General features: G+C 46.0%; 1 protein-coding gene across 1 annotated transcript in view; it reads left to right on the top strand.

Moving 5' to 3' along the window:
* Positions 1-16,065, top strand: part of PYGB (glycogen phosphorylase B) — an 89,543-nt gene that overhangs the window by 30,612 nt on the left and 42,866 nt on the right. Inside the window, exons 3-5 of the mRNA XM_088477603.1 lie at positions 7,443-7,521; positions 8,976-9,079; positions 15,330-15,461. Of these exons, the coding sequence (XP_088333729.1) occupies positions 7,443-7,521; positions 8,976-9,079; positions 15,330-15,461 (315 nt within the window). The remainder of the gene's footprint in view (positions 1-7,442; positions 7,522-8,975; positions 9,080-15,329; positions 15,462-16,065) is intronic.

Raw genomic sequence — 16,065 nt, forward strand, 5'->3', positions numbered from 1 at the left:
GATACTGACACTCAGGGCAGGATGCGCAAAAGTCAGATACCTCTTTATGAAGCCCGGGCCAGAAAAACCTCTGCATTATTCGCTCAGTGGTTTTCTCTACCCCTAGATGGCCTGCCGTTATATGACCATGGGCCAGATCCAACACTGTTCTTCTGTAGGCTTTGGGAACTATTAGTTGTTCCACAACATCTTCCCCCTTCTTAGTCACCTGATATAACAAATCCTGCCACATTGCCATGTGGGGATAGGACAAAGGACTATCAGAGTCTACGGGTTTACCATCAACTACTTTTACATTCTCCCTGGCTTTTACCAAAGTGGGTCATTCAACTGCTCCACGGCAAAGACCTCTCTTCTGACCACTAAATCAGGCAGACGATCACCTGGCCCAACAACACTTCCCACCTCAATGGGAGGCATATCAGTTGGCGGGCCACCGTCACGCTCCGCATTCTCTAGTTCGCCAATCATAGTAGAAAAAGGGAATAACTCTGACTCAGAAGAAACTCCCTCCCCCACTACATCGACAACCTTCTCAAATGGATCGGGGTTGTTCACCTCTGGAACAAAACGGCTTTCCCACAACTTCCAGAAGTGAGCAAAGTCTCTCCCCAATATTGCATCGTACATCAGACCATGTACCAAACCTACAGAAACTATAGCAGAACCACATGGTGTCTCGATGTTCACCTCGGCAGTAACATAATATCGAGTATCCCCATGTATGCAGGTCACACCAACAGTTTTCCCTGTATGTCTCACGGGGTTCACCAGCTCAGCTTTTATAAGTGTCACCAAGCTACCAGAGTCTAACAGTGCCTCTACTCGGTTGCCATCTACAGTGAGTACACACATGTGCTTATCAGTCTCAGCCTGCCGGTCAGCCGTACAGGCTATCTGTGCAAAGAAAGACCCCCTGCGGTAGACATGAGCAGTATCACATTGCATAGGTTCAGTTGTAAGTGCACAATTAGCGGCAATATGGCCGAAGCCACCACATCGGAAACACTGAGTCATATTAATGTCTAGTCGTTTACGGGGCAAGAACCTTCCCGGCCTGGCAGGCCTGTCTCCAGGTTCTACACCCTCAGTCTTAGGTACATTCCACCGCCCAGCACCCTTCTCCCCTGGAACAGTCTTACCAGTGTCTGTGGGAGTTCGCCGGTGCGCCATCGGGGCTCGGTGGGGCATACTCATCAGCTCCTCAGCCGCCACGTACCTCTCCACCAGCTCGACCAACTGGTCCATGGACTTAGGGTCTGCATGGCTCACCCACTTGCGCAGAGTCACAGGTAATGATCACAGGTACCGGTCCATCACGACCCTTTCCACGATCTGTGGTCCCGTCAGCTTCTCGGGCTGTAGCCATTTTGAGGACAGATGGACGAGGTCATGCATCTGTGAACGTGGAGGCTTGTCCCAGTGGTGGACCTGTTGGGCACGAACAAAGGTGGTGACTCCCAAGCGAGTTAGGATCTCTTGTTTTAGTTTTTTATAGTCCTTGGCATCAGCCAGGCATAAGTCAAAATAGGCCTTTTGTGGCTCCCCAGACAAAAAAGGTGTCACCAGACTTGCCCACTGCTCCTTGTGCCAACTCTCCCTTTCGGCCGTTCTTTCAAATGCGGTGAGATAGGCCTCCACATCATCGCCCGAAGTCATCTTCTGGAGGAAGTGACTGGCTCGTACGGAGTGAGTGGTGGTGGGAGGACCAGTACCAACATCTCTGGGCCGGGCGATCAGGTGCTGTACCACCTCTTTTATGGCCTGGCTGTTTTCCGCTAAGGCCCGGCGGGTTTCCTCGATGGCAACCTGTTGTTGCCCCTAGGCTGTCTCCAAGGCCGACAGTTGCACCCTGGTGGATTCCTGCAGAGCCCTGGTAGATTCCTGCTGAGCTCTGGTAGATTCCTGCTGAGCTGCTGTAGCTTGGAGCAGGGCTTTAATAATGTCCTCCATTTTGTCCTGGGGTATAGGTTGGAAGCTGAACCTTGCCTCTCTGAGCATGGGCTGACGCCTCCTCTATGGGACTCCAAGAACACAGCGTTATCTCCACACTCACAAATTGGGTGTCTGTCCCTTTAATTTTTAAACGGAAAGTTTTCCTCTTGCTGCAACTTCAGTGTGTGTGGGTGCCCGCATTCTCCACCATATTGTGACACAGTTAGGTTAGGGGGTCCCTCTCCTGGGTAGAGGACTCCTTCCTTACACACACACACAGCAGCAGGGAAGCAGCACACCAGTCTGGATGCAAGTACAAGCTGGTCGGCGCCAGTCTTTATTGTACAATGACAGAAATATAAAGAAAACATAAATATAAATCCTAGCCCTGTCGGGGCACTAACTTCACAGGTAGTTCCCTCACTACCAGAACCTGGCAGGGCCTAATGCCCTCGCCAGCAACAAAGCACAGCACAGTACTCACAGATAGGTTTTTCAAGTGTCTCTGCGCAAACTCCCTGCCTGCTCTCCCAGGTGAGACAATCAGCCCTAAACAAACTAGGCTTATATTGGCCACTCTCAGGTGGAAAACTAACAAGCCTGTTACCAGGATGCGAGAACCAAAACCTGGTGTGGCCGTGGGTGGAGCCCTCCCTCTCCTCTCACCCACAACCCCCAGGTCCCAAACCGGCTTTTCAAAAAGCCGAAACTCAAGCCTGCTACACTGCAGACTTTCTCCTGGGGGTTTAAAACACAAAAGACAGGAATCTGGGACAAATGTACCTGCCACAGACCACTTTACCAGTGATCCTATCAGAATATATATATATCATTATTAGCAGACTGAAAATACAAACTAAGGAAAAATTATAATTAATAAGATTTTCCTTATAGGTTGGCACAGTAAATTATTTTAAAACAAACAAAAACCCACCTCTTATTTAATAGCTTGATTCTTTAACATCTCTTAACCTATATAAAGTCAGGCGCATAAATATTGGGACATTGACAGAATTTTCAAATTTTGGCCTCTATTCACCACCACAATGGCTTTGAAATGAAACAAACAAGATGTGCTTTAACTGCAAACTTTCAGATTTAATTTGAGGGTAATTACATCCAAATCAGGTGAACGTTGTAGGAATTACAACGGTTTCTATATGTGCCTCCCACTTTTTAAGGGGCCAAAAGTAATGGCTCTATCAACTCAAAAGCTATTTCATGGACAGGTGTGGGCTATTCCCTTATTATTTCATTATCAATTAAGCAGGTAAAAGGTCTGGAGTTGATTCTAGGTGTAACATTTGCATTTGGAATCAGTTGCTGTCGACTCTCAATATGAGATCCAAAGAGCTGTCACTATCAGTGAAGCAAGCCATCTTTAGGCTGAAAAATCAAAACAAACCCATCAGAGAGATAGCAAAAACATTAGGTGTGGCCAAATCAACTGTTTGAAACATTCTTAAAAAAAAAGAACGCACCAGAGAGCTCAGCAACACCAAAAGACCCGGAAGACAATGGAAAACAACTGTGGTGGATGACGGAAGAATTATTTCCCTGGTGAAGAAAAACCCCTTCACAACAGTTGGCCAAATCAAGAACACTCTCCAGGAGGTAGGTGTATATGTGTCAAAGTCAACAATCAAGAGAAGACTTCACAAGAGTGAATATAGAGGGTTCATCACAAGATGTAAACCATTGGTGAGCCACAAAAACAGGAACACCAGATTAGAGTTTGCCAAACAACATCTAAAAAAGCCATTACAGTTCTGGAACAAACTCCTATGGATAGATGAGACAAAGATTAACTTGTACCAGAGTGACGGGAAGAGAAGAGTATGGTGAAAGAAAGGAACAGCTCATGATCCAAAACATACCACCTCATCAGTGAAGCATGGTGGTGGTAGTGTCATGGCGTGGGCATGTATGGCTGCCAATGGAACTGGTTCCCTTGTATTTATTGATGATGTGACTGCTGACAAAAGCAGCAGAATGAATTCTGAAGTTTTTCAGGCAATATTATTTGCTCATATTCAGTCAAATGCTTCAGAACTCATTGGACGGCGCTTCACAGTGCAGATGGACAATGACCCGAAGCATACTGCAAAAGCAACCAAAGAGTTTTTTAAGGCTAAAAAGTGGAATGTTATGCAATGGCCAAGTCAGTCCCCTGAGCTGAATCCGGTTGAGCATGCATTTCACTTGATGAAGACAAAACTGAAGGGAAAATGCCCCAAGAACAAGCAGGAACTGAAGACAGATCCTGGGCTTGCCACCCCGGAAAACAGGGCGACCGCCCCCTGCACCACCCCTTAAATGGCCCTTTAAAAGGACTGTGTGCGACTACGCAGGTCCCATTCTGCACACTCACAGTATGGGTCCTGTGCACGATAATTGTGAATCTGCGATCTGCAGTGCCCTAGTGTGCAATGTTGAATCAGGCCCATTGTTATTACAAGACAATGTTTTGTTATGAAGTGATATAGAAAACATATTGCTGTATTTTATTGTCATATCTTTTAAAAAGGTGATTCACATGTTTAATGTAAGTGATAACATTAAAAGTTGATAAGACTTTGGGAACTTTTGCTAAATGCTGTAATTTAGGGAAAGATAAAAGATCAGCGTAGTGACAAGTAAATTCCAGCTCTCCAGTGGATACAGCTGCAGAGTCCCCTGCGATGCTCTGCGTGACCCCTACCCTTTACTTTTTAATTCCCAGGACAGAAGTATGATTAGAACTTAGTGAATGCTATTAACAAAAAAAAATTGTGTTGCGCATTTTTGTACATTTTGTGTAATTATAAGCCAATCCACATTGGGACATCAGATTTTTTATCATTTTTTGTAAATGTTTGTACAGTTTATAAACGCCAGTAATTATTAACAAACAAGCACATACAGTACTAGCTGGTTGAATGAATAGGAAACAATGGAAGAAATGTAACTGCTACTCTCTTAAGGTCTGTTGCTTCTCACAATGGGCCTGATTCAGAGCTGAACGCTCTGAATCAGTGCCCTCCTACCTGAAAATGGAGCGGCCTCCTGGCCGCTCGCATAGCTGTGGGTGACCACCCACAGCATATGCGAGCGGCCAAAAAGATGGTCGTGATGGTCTTTGACCATCGCGACCATCGGGCTTGCGACGAGACCATGCGGTAGGGTCTCGCTGCCGCAAGCCCAGGAGTGATTTTGACTCTATCAGAGCCAAAATCACTCCCACTGACATCATTACTCATGTCAGTGGGGCCGGCTTCAGACGGTAGGCGTTCCCATGGGAACGCCTCCGTCTGGCAGCCACGCCCCCGGCACGCCCACCAAAGGGGGCGTGCTGTCAGTCACCATCGACAGCATGCCCCTTTGGTGCAAGACCCGAAGCGACAGCTTGGCTGTCGCAGTCCGGGTCTCGCGCATGCGCACGACGGAGCTCCCTCTATCGTGCGCATGCGCATTGGGGTAACATCGACCCGCTAGCGAGCGACCTTCGCTTGCGAGCGGGTCTGAATGACCCCCATTGTTCCATAATTAAGTTATTGATGCTTGGTTTTATGGAATAATGCTTTAGGTTTATTTTTTGGGCAGCAAATGTCAAAACCGAATCACCTTTCCTGAATGCAGATCAATTCAGATTCATTTCGTCGTTCAGGATGGTATAATTCTGCATCTGTACAGGAAATAAATACAACGAGGCTGGTCCTGAGTCAGATGCAGTTGACGTCAGACGCAGTTGAGCTATTTTGATCTACTGCGTGTGTTTATGCGTCCAGTGTCCGAGCACATAGAGTTGCAGTTGCGATTGTGATCCACGGACTCAGAAATGTAATGGGCATTCCTGGGGGATGACTAGGGATGGCCATCGACCATCGATGTTTCCCAAACAACGATGGTTCCTGGACGATTTCAACTACTTTGGCCATCGATAGCAGAGAACCAATGGTTCGATGGATGAGTGGGAGCCAATGGTATATATTTTTTTGTAGGACAGAGCTTAGCCCTCCCGGCAGCCACTAAGCCCCGTCCCCATTTTTTATTGGCCTGCATCCTGCCGTGACCGCAGCGGAGGTCACCATCTAGGGCAGGGGTGGGAAACCTTTTTTATGCTGAGGGCCATTTTGACATATCTAACATTATTCGCTGGCCCAGTGCAGGCCACGCCCCCTCTGTGTGACATCACACAGGGGCGAAACCACAATCGCCGGTAATTACAGCAATGCCCGGAGCATCCTAAGGATGCTCTGGGGAGCTGTAAGGGCAGCAGTGTGACCGTCTGAAGCCTCCTAAGGACGCTTCAGGCGGCACTGCTGCATAGATTGTGGCTGCAGTGTGCCATTCTAGGCACCCTGCTAGCCAGATGAGGCTAGCAGAAAGAAAGCTCAGAGGACCAGACCAAGTGATTCCGCGGGCCTTATACAGCCCCCGGGCCTGAGGTCCCCATCCCTGATCTAGGGGTGTACACCATAGATGGTTATTGTGCTATTGGTGGTAATCACCAATGGGCCCATCGATTGACACCCCACTGATGGCCATCCCTAGTGGTGACTGGGAGATGGCTAAGCAGACGCACAGAGGTGGTCTGTCTTATGGTCATGTTATTGGGAGTGTCCCAGGTGTATCACTGAAGTCGTTGCGAGCTCAGATGCATACTCACTCACATAGGAGGCCATACTCTCACAGACAATCTGCACCTAGCATGGGGATGGTGCAAGTTTTGATAATGCAGCCGATGAAAATGGACGTATCAGTCCTTGCACATACAGATGCATGGCTGTACACCAGGGTAGGGCTGGTAGCGGTATTTACATAAAGTCGCAAATGCAAGTCCGGCAAAAGACGCACACATCGATGCTGCAGTGTCCTGCTCAGAATCAGGCCTAATGTGCCCTCACCTAAATCACTTTCAGTCAGAACAGACAGACAGTGAACTGAGGGCCTGATTCAGACCCGGTTGCAAGCGCTGAGCGCTCGCAACTGGGTCTATGGTGGCCCACAGCGCATGCGCACGACGGAGCCGGCTCCGTCGTGCGCATGCGCGAGACCCTGGCTAGCGACGGGCACTCCGTCACTCCGGGTCTCGCACCAAGGGGGGCGAGCTGTCGATGTTGAGTGACAGCTCGCTCCGTTTGGTGGGCGGGCCAGGGGGGTGGCTGCCCAAACGGAGGCGTTCCCATGAGAACGAGTGATGTCAGTGGAGAGCTTCCGTCTCTGTTAGAGTCGAAAGCTTTCTGGGGCTTGCGATGAACGAGACCCTACCACAAGGGTCTCATCACAAGCCCGATGGTCGCAATGGTCTTGACCATCGTGACCATTATCATGGCCGCTCGCTATAGCTGTGGGTGATCACCCACAGCTATGCGAGCGGCCAAGAGGCCGCACCTAAAAAAAAAAAAGCCCGGCCCTGATTCAGAGCGAGCGGCTCTGAATCAGGCCCTGAGCCTGATTGTAGATGGATGGGATAGCCCTTTTGTATTGAAAATATATTTAATATTTGCACTTTTGTTTTGACACAGCTGGGTCTAGACATGGAGGAGCTGGAGGAGATAGAAGAAGATGCGGGTCTTGGTAATGGCGGCCTGGGACGCTTAGCAGGTATGCTTTCTAGGAGGAGTATGTATGCATAAACACAACACTATTGGATTGAGTTTCAGTCAGCTGCGAGGTTCCGTCAGAACTTGCAGGCGATTATGGTGCTAGTTATCCTGGCAGTATGACCTTGCTCATCTGTGCTCAAACGCCTTAGAGGTGCAAGCAAAAACGAGCAAGGCTTTCTCCCCACATCGCCACGCCAGAAACACAAGATTAATTTAATATCCCTTTTTTTTTCATTTGTATTTGAACTATTCCTTAATGCAATAGAAACATATGAATATATGTACATAGGTCAGCAAATGGGTAAATTTATAGCGCAGTTTGTGTCATGTGCTACTAATAATGAATGATCACAATAATAAATAAATCTCTGAAACATGACAAGCATCTTTTTAAGGTAAACAATATGAAACATTTTACCATATGAGGCAGGTTGCAGAGGTTTCTGGATATACTACTTTAGATTAAATGGTAATAACTCCTACTAAACCTTGTTTTCGGTAAGACATGAAAATACATATAGCGTAGAAAGCGACAAAATGGGGGGGGGGATATTAGTAAAGCACAATTTATAAGCCCAGAGTAATATTGTTGTAACGTTGTCAACCAGTTAGACGTTAAGAGCTGGACTTTGTCAGACAATGTGTTCCACTTAGTCTGACGGCTTAGTGCTGACTGAAGGTATCCAGTGATAATTAACTAATTCTTCATCACTGACTGATGAAGGGTTTGTCCCTGAAACACTTCTAGTCTTCCAACTTATACTATTTACTATAGTATATAATTATAGTTATATATACTATATACTATAGAGACGGGATGGGTGTGGGAAGCCAGCGCTCGGGATCCCGGCGGTCAGAATCCCAACGCCGGCATCCCGACAGGGTTAGGTTACTGACACTTGTCAGTAAGTATTCTAACCCTCCCCCTCTCCCTAACCTAACCCTTACTCTCCCCCTATCCTATCCCTAACCCTTACTCTCCCCCTATCCTATCCCTAACCCTTACTCTCCCCCTATCCTCCCTCCCGCTGCTTGACTCTAACCTCCCCCCCCTTATGCCTAAGCCTAACCTCCCCTTCCCGCACCCTAAACCTAGCCCTCTCCCCTTAGTGCATTACCCTAACCCTCCCCCTAATGCCTAATCCTAAGCCTTAATCCTAATGCTAACCCTTCCCCCTTACATTCTAGATTCCAACGTTCGGCATGCCGGTGCCGGGATTATGAAAAGTGTCAGGATTCCAGCTCCGGCATTCTGAGCGCCAGAATCCCCGCGATCGCTATATTGACCGCATCCCATAGAGACCTGTCAGCACTTTGGAGCTACAGTATTATCAGTCTACACTGTGTATTCTATTACATTTACTGTTTGTTTGACGATTTCAGCGTTTTGATTTGCTGCTAAATATTTATTTCCCTATTACCTTGTTGTGATGGACTTGTCTTTCGTTCTAGCTTGTTTCCTTGACTCTATGGCTACTCTGGGCTTAGCAGCGTATGGATATGGGATCCGATATGAATTTGGGATATTCAACCAAAGGATTATAAATGGCTGGCAGGTAAATCTGGCAATAGCTGAAAATATTTATTTTGTGTTTACAAACTAATAGTAATAATTACCAGAGGAATAGTCAGCAATGTATGATATTGGCTAATAATTATAATGATGATAATTGAATCTCATGCCCTGATGTGGCTGAGCATATCTCCAATAATATAGGTCAAGTAATCTTCTGTTACATTCCCTGTTGATCTACGATAATTTACTACATGGTTTCTAATTACATTCTTTATTAGGATTGTATTTATATTTTTTTCATTATAAAATATGGTTAATATGGGTAATACTTATTTATGATTATCTTTGGATATGTTCCTTTTGGTTTTTCTTGTCTCATTTGACTGCTCTTTACATCAGTCGTGACCAGCTCCCCTCCTATGTTCACACATTGGCAGCTTTGAGTTATGGATTTCAAGCGGCAACTGTAAAAAATTGCTAAATCCGGCTTGTTTAGCATTTTTTACTATTGCCGTTTTAAATCCATCGATCCAAGTTGCCGATGATCAGAGGCGCAGGTTAGTAAATCTACCCCATGGTGCCTCTTAGAACTTGTGTGTGTTCATTAGGATTCGGTCAGTATGCATTATATAAATGGTCAGCATGTGCCTATATATATGTGGGTCACTAGAATGACATTGTGCATGCAAACACCAAGGGCAAGTAAATTCTGCCTTCCGCTCTGTGGGCCTGATCAGAAATGGACGCAATGCCGATGTTTACGCCGTTGAGCGATTATCGGTGGTGTACACATCCATCTGAGTTAAGTTACATTACCGTCAGCTGTCGCAGCAACTATTTTCTCTCAGTGTGATTGAAAGTCAGGGAGCGTTTGGGGGAGGTAACCGTGCAGTTGCGTCAAAAACGCTGGCGTACTGTTACTGTTTTCATGGCATGTGGCGGAGACTGCGAACATGGCTCCGGCGTCTCAGTTCCTGCGGTCGTTCTGCGCGACCATAAGGGTTACTCAGAAGGCCGATTATCGAAGGATCTGCGACCGATGCTACGTCATTGTACACTGACACTTGGATTTGAGAAGCCGCTGGTGGGCTTCTCTTTACAAATATAGGTGTCTCCGACATTTGCATATTCTTGCACAGACGCAGCAGTGGTGGAATTAGTGTCATCTCTGAATCAGGCCCTGTATACTTAGGCCACTGTTTACCATCTTCAGTCGCCAGGGAACAGCGCATGTTTTACATAACCTATGCTAGAACACTGGTGTGTTTATTACGGACTGAGACATAATAATAGACCCACAGGTGGTACTAATTATTTAACCTGTGATTCTGTGGGGAAATCTGGAAAACATGCACTGTAAGGGTTCCCTGCGGACTGGACTTGGTAAAAGATGACTTAGGCCGTCAGATTTATCTTTCTTGTTTCCTCCACTGTTCACTCAGCAATTTCAGTTTATTTACTTATACTCTCCATCTTCACTCTCTTTTTGATGAAAAAGGTTCCAAACCTATTATTCTACAAGTGTCTGTGATCGTATTCACGCAGCACCGCACTCTTGTCCTCAGCCTCCATCACTTCTCATACGGCTTCATAAGAACAGTATCTCCCTCTCCTACATTTCCAAACACACCCCACACTATTAGGATGGTGACAAAAACACTGACATTCCACTTCTGTCTGCTGTTCATTCTCTTACTCACAGTGGCCAACTATATCTCACCAAACCCAGGTTCCCCTTCCAAAGATTACCTTAATCTTCATTTTGTTCCCAGAATTTAATGTAATCCTAGCAATCAGTTAACCAGTCTTCACTCTCCTAAATCAAACAACCTTATCAGTGTTCTCCCCAGGCTGTTTTCTGCGGGCGCATCGCCCGGCAGAAACAGCCTACCGCTGGGCACTTTACCCCACCGACCCCTGTGAAACACTGGCCTCTGAAGTGACCGGAGGCTAAAGAAGCATCCGATCACTTCAGAGGCAAGCGTCCCCAGTGATGCAGTGCGACGTGAGGAGCCTGTGATCTAGTTAGATCCAGTCATAGCGAGGCAGCGGGAGTGGGAGCGCGAGCCGCGAGCAAATTAAGGTAAGTTCTGGGCTGGGGCTGGGACCGGGACCAGTCTGGGAGCACTGCCTAAGGGGCACTATTTAAGCCTGGGGCACTGCATAAGGGACCAGCTTGGGGGCACTGCATAAGGGACACTATTTAAGCCTGGGGGCACTGCATAAGGGACCAGCTTGGGGGCACTGCATAAGAGACACTATTTAAGCCTGGGGGCAATGCATAAGGGACCAGCCTGGGGGCACTGCATAAGGGACACTATTTAAGCCTGGGGGCACTGCATAAGGGACCAGCCTGGGGGCACGTCATAAGGGACACTATTTAAGCCTGGGGGCACTGCATAAGGGACCAGCCTGGGGGCACTGCATAAGGGACACTATTTAAGCCTGGGGGCACTGCATAAGGGGCCAGTCTGGGGGCACTATTTAAGCCTGGGGCCACTACATAAGGGACCAGTCTGGGGGCACTACATAGGGGCACTACTTCAGCCTGGGGGCACTGCATAAGGCAAAGCAAAAGTACAGGGGCAATGCATAAAGGGGAAAACTACTGAGGGCATTGTATAAAGGGGAAAACTACAGGGGCAATGCATAAAGGGGAAAATTACAGAGGGCATTGTATAAAGGTGAAAACTACAGGGGGCATTGTATAAAGGGGAAAACTACAGGGGGCACTGCATAAAGGGCACAAATACAGGGGGCACTGGGGGACTGCATAATGGGCACTTTTGACTGAGAGCCAGTGGGGGAGCAGCCTGAGACCTGTCGGGCTGGAATGGTAAGGGAGATATCCCTTTTCACGGCGCGCGCATAATTGCGAAGGCCCCCACCCGGCTACTTCTTGATGCCACCCGGCTGGAAAAAATTTCTGGGGAGAACACTGCTTATTAACCTCACATTTTCCCTCTACCCTTTCTTCTACAATCTGACCGCTGTGGAATGAGGCTCTATGTGCACTAAGCTGACCCCCATTCATCTAACATCTTCACTTTCCTGGCTCACTTTCATTAACACTGCCTCTCATGCTGCACTATCCTATGGAAGAGCCCTTTGTTCTAACTTTTCTCTGGAAAAAAAGAGGTTATTACTGCATCTCCAAAATGTATAAAAAGAAAGATGGTGGGGAAATGAGAGATTTCTCCAGCAGTGCCTTCAACTAGTAATGCTGTTGAATCATGATGGGCACTGACTAAGCTCAGTTTTTCACTAACAAATAACGCCATCCGGTTCCTTAGAAGTTACTCTCTTTTTAAAAGATTTCAACACTAAAACATTGTGCATCACTGGGGTAGTTGGCGATGCCGGATGTGTTTTAGCGCAGTGATAAGGGGCATGTTAATATATTGACCTCTATGCACCTTAATTCTCTCCTGCTCCTCGAGTGCTCCATTATTTATCTGTCAGATCTACAGTGATTCCCTATCAGACACAGCATACAGTTCAAAATCCTAATCTTCCATACAAACAGCGACGAATTGTCACAATTCCCCGATCTCCTGCCAGGGTTGGGGCATCGGGGAAATCCAGCATGTTGGATTTCCCTAATTTTCCGATCCCGACCAAAACATATTTGGGATTGGTAAATCAGGGATTTTTAACATGAAGAATTTCCCTGATGGATCAGTGATCATCGATGATGGTTCCTGTCGGATCGGGGAAACAGCTGCCTAATGTATGGGGCTCTTTAGCTTAAAAAGCCCTCAGTAGTTTTACACTTTCTTTTATCTCCTCTCTAGTCTCCAAGTACTACTCCCAAATGGAATGTCTGCTTTACACTGTCCACTTTTTCATTCTCCTCTGATCATCTTTTCTCACTCATGTCTCCAAGGATTCTCTGGTGCTGCAGGTTTCCTCTGGAATTTCCTCCTAATGCTGCTAGATACTCTTCTAGTGTATTTGCTTTTTTAGGCGCTCCATCAAAACTCATCTTTTGATACAAACATATTTCCCAACCCCATTATCACCTACGCCACTCACGAGATCTGTTAGATCTTCTCACACCACAATCTGTTGTACAATACACACTCCATCAATTTACATGTTCCCGCACCTCTTTCCTTTACATTGTAAACTTTTTGAGTCTAGGGGGTAAATTTACTAAGAATCGAGAATGGTCAAGTTTAGTTTTTTTTAATCTCGATTTGCATCGCCGAATCTTGGGTGATTTTCCTGTTTTTCATCTCTCAAATTTACTAAGAAGTGAGTTTAGCTGAAAGTGAGATGGCCGAGGGTGAAGCAGATTGAGATATCTTCCACGAGTTGCAAGTGAAGATGAGATTACTAACCCGAGATTGCAGTGTTTTCTCTCTGCAAATCTCTCCCAAGCTAACAGCTTGCATATATCAGTGAGTTATGTGCAGGCTTTTTGTGTGTTAGACCTGTAAAAAAACAGGTTAAATTCTATAAATAAAATGATGTGGGGTCCCCCCCAAAAGGCTAACCAGCCCCGGACTTGTCAGCCGGTCCTGGTACTAAAAAATTACGGGGAACAAAATGAGTAGGGTTCCACCATAATTTAGGAACCAGCACCAGGCTGCAGGGCCAGTCCTGGTTTTAAATATAGGGGAAAAAAAATTGCGTAGGGGCCCCCTATATTTAAAACCAGCACAGAGTGTAAAATGGCTGGGCTGTAATGCCACAGACCGGAGACCCTATTACCAGGGCTCCGTGGCCACAGCATTATCAGCCCAAGCCGGTCAGGCCAAGCCGGGGATCTCAGGGGAAGTGGGGGCCTCCCCCAAGAAGGCGTCTCCCCCCCCGAAACCCCAGGCTTGGTCTGAAGCCCGCGGCTCTTCCCTGCACCCCTGGACTGTGGGTATGGGGGTAATAAAGTGTAAAATCAAATAAAACTATTGTATTTTACAGTGGAACTACAGGTGCAAGCAGGCGGCCGGCAACCATACCCCCACTGTAATAAATAGTTAAATAAAGACAAAACACACACACCGTGCCTAGTAAAACTTTATTTCATACACCTACCCATTCACACATACCTGCTGCAGTTGTGTCTGTCCCCTTCTCAAGTAGAATCTGTGTGCCTGGCCCTGCTAAAAAGAATCTATACTCACCTAGATCCTGGCGCTGCTCTCCGTAGCATCCAGGGTCTTGGTAAAACAAATAAAAGAGTTACCTGAACCAGACCGGACAGAAGTAAGTGTATGCTGTTGCATATACTTACACCTTGCAAAATGACAGCTTACTAAAGTCTGCTGTAATTTCTCACGGGGCGCGAGCCAATCAGCGGCCGCTTTACATGTAAAGCGGCCGCTCATTGGCTGCTCTCACGTGGGTCCCAGCCAATGAGCGGCTGCTACATGTAAAGTTTTCTGGCAAACTCGCAGCTCAGGAGTGTTTGAATCTTAGTAAATTTGCCAACTGCATCTTTTTCATGAAAAGTACTTCCGAGTTTGGCCGATGGTGAGAAGATTCGAGTTTGCGAACTCACCCGAGTTTTATGAGTGAGATTAATGAACTCTCTCCCAAACTCACCCGAGTTTGCCTTTAGTAAATTTGCGAGATGAAAAACATGCCTAAAATCACCCGAGATTGCAATCTCGACCAAACTCGAATCTTAGTAAATTTATCCCTAGTTGCCATTCCTTCTATCTCATATGTGTGTAAATGTCATTGTTAGAAATCCCTGTGTGTATTACTGTACTTACTCTGTGCAGTGCTGTGGAAGATTTTGACTCTATAAAAAAAAGAAATAATAGATAATTGCTTAGTACATTCATTGATTAAGCATTTTGCAGTCAATTAAGATTTGGATTGTAATACAGTGAGCTGTCATACCGGGAATCAATCTGGCTTTGATAATACAGTTACCAACAGCTGATGATCGCAGAATTCCGAATAGACCATTAAATGAACAGCACATTTTGCCCTTCATAAAAGAACTGCCAGTGGTTCAATAATATCTACATAAATAATTATTGAATTTATAAGGAGTGAGTATAATGTAGATAGGCCATGATCGTGGGGGAAGAATATTTGGCTACAAGCACAATACAGCCAGTCTCTCTCAGGAATGTAATGTAAAACACAGTTTCAAGTTATGTCATGTTTTGTTTGTGTAAAATGTGTGAATATAACAAATTGTCTTTTAATACTGGATTACATTATTTCAGGATTAGGGGTTTCTCAACTTTGTTACAAATTCTGCCTCCTTAAATTATTTGTTTTGGGTAATCATTTCTTTATAAGACGTAATTCTTTCTGTGTTGTTGTCACAGGTTGAGGAGGCCGATGACTGGCTGCGGTATGGTAACCCCTGGGAGAAGGCCCGTCCTGAGTACATGCTCCCCGTGCACTTCTATGGAAAAGTACAACACTCAGCTGAAGGTGCTCAGTGGGTGGAGACTCAGGTTTGTATCACTGCATTGTCCTTCTCACTCCATTCGTGGTGGCACACAGTGCACATCCTATTTTTGTGTGTTACAATTGATTTAGAGATAATGTTACTCTCTGGCTTAATACCAAATCCTTTCATAGACGATTCTGCTAATTTATATTTCAATCTTAAAGCTAATTTGCATATTAAAATTAGAGGGTTGAACTTATGGTTTGCCCTGCTCAATGACCTGGAAACAGCAGCAGTTGAATACAGTCCAGGCTTACATTCTACTTGAGGTTCCTATACATTTTCCTGAGACTTATAGTGTACTGTATATTTGACATCGGAGAGATTTCAGTTCCCATTTTTCCTCTTATAATTATCTCTAGTTTCAATTGGAGCTGTCACCTACACACATAATAATGTATCATATCAATTCATTAGGAGCTAGTAACATCACTGAGGGAGGAGACATAAAGTATTAGACTAAATATTAGTTTACCCTACAAAATTGGTGCCGCCATGGTGTGTCGGTAACAGGCCCACTTACTGTGCTCTGCGCATTCAGGACCGAGCACCCTTCTCGTGTGTATCTTCTACCATCTGCTTCTCTCAGCCACAACCTGCAGCATAAC

Source organism: Taudactylus pleione, unplaced genomic scaffold (genome assembly GCF_031769625.1).
Source record: "Taudactylus pleione unplaced genomic scaffold, aTauple2 ptg000201l, whole genome shotgun sequence".
Taxonomy (NCBI): domain Eukaryota; kingdom Metazoa; phylum Chordata; class Amphibia; order Anura; family Myobatrachidae; genus Taudactylus; species Taudactylus pleione.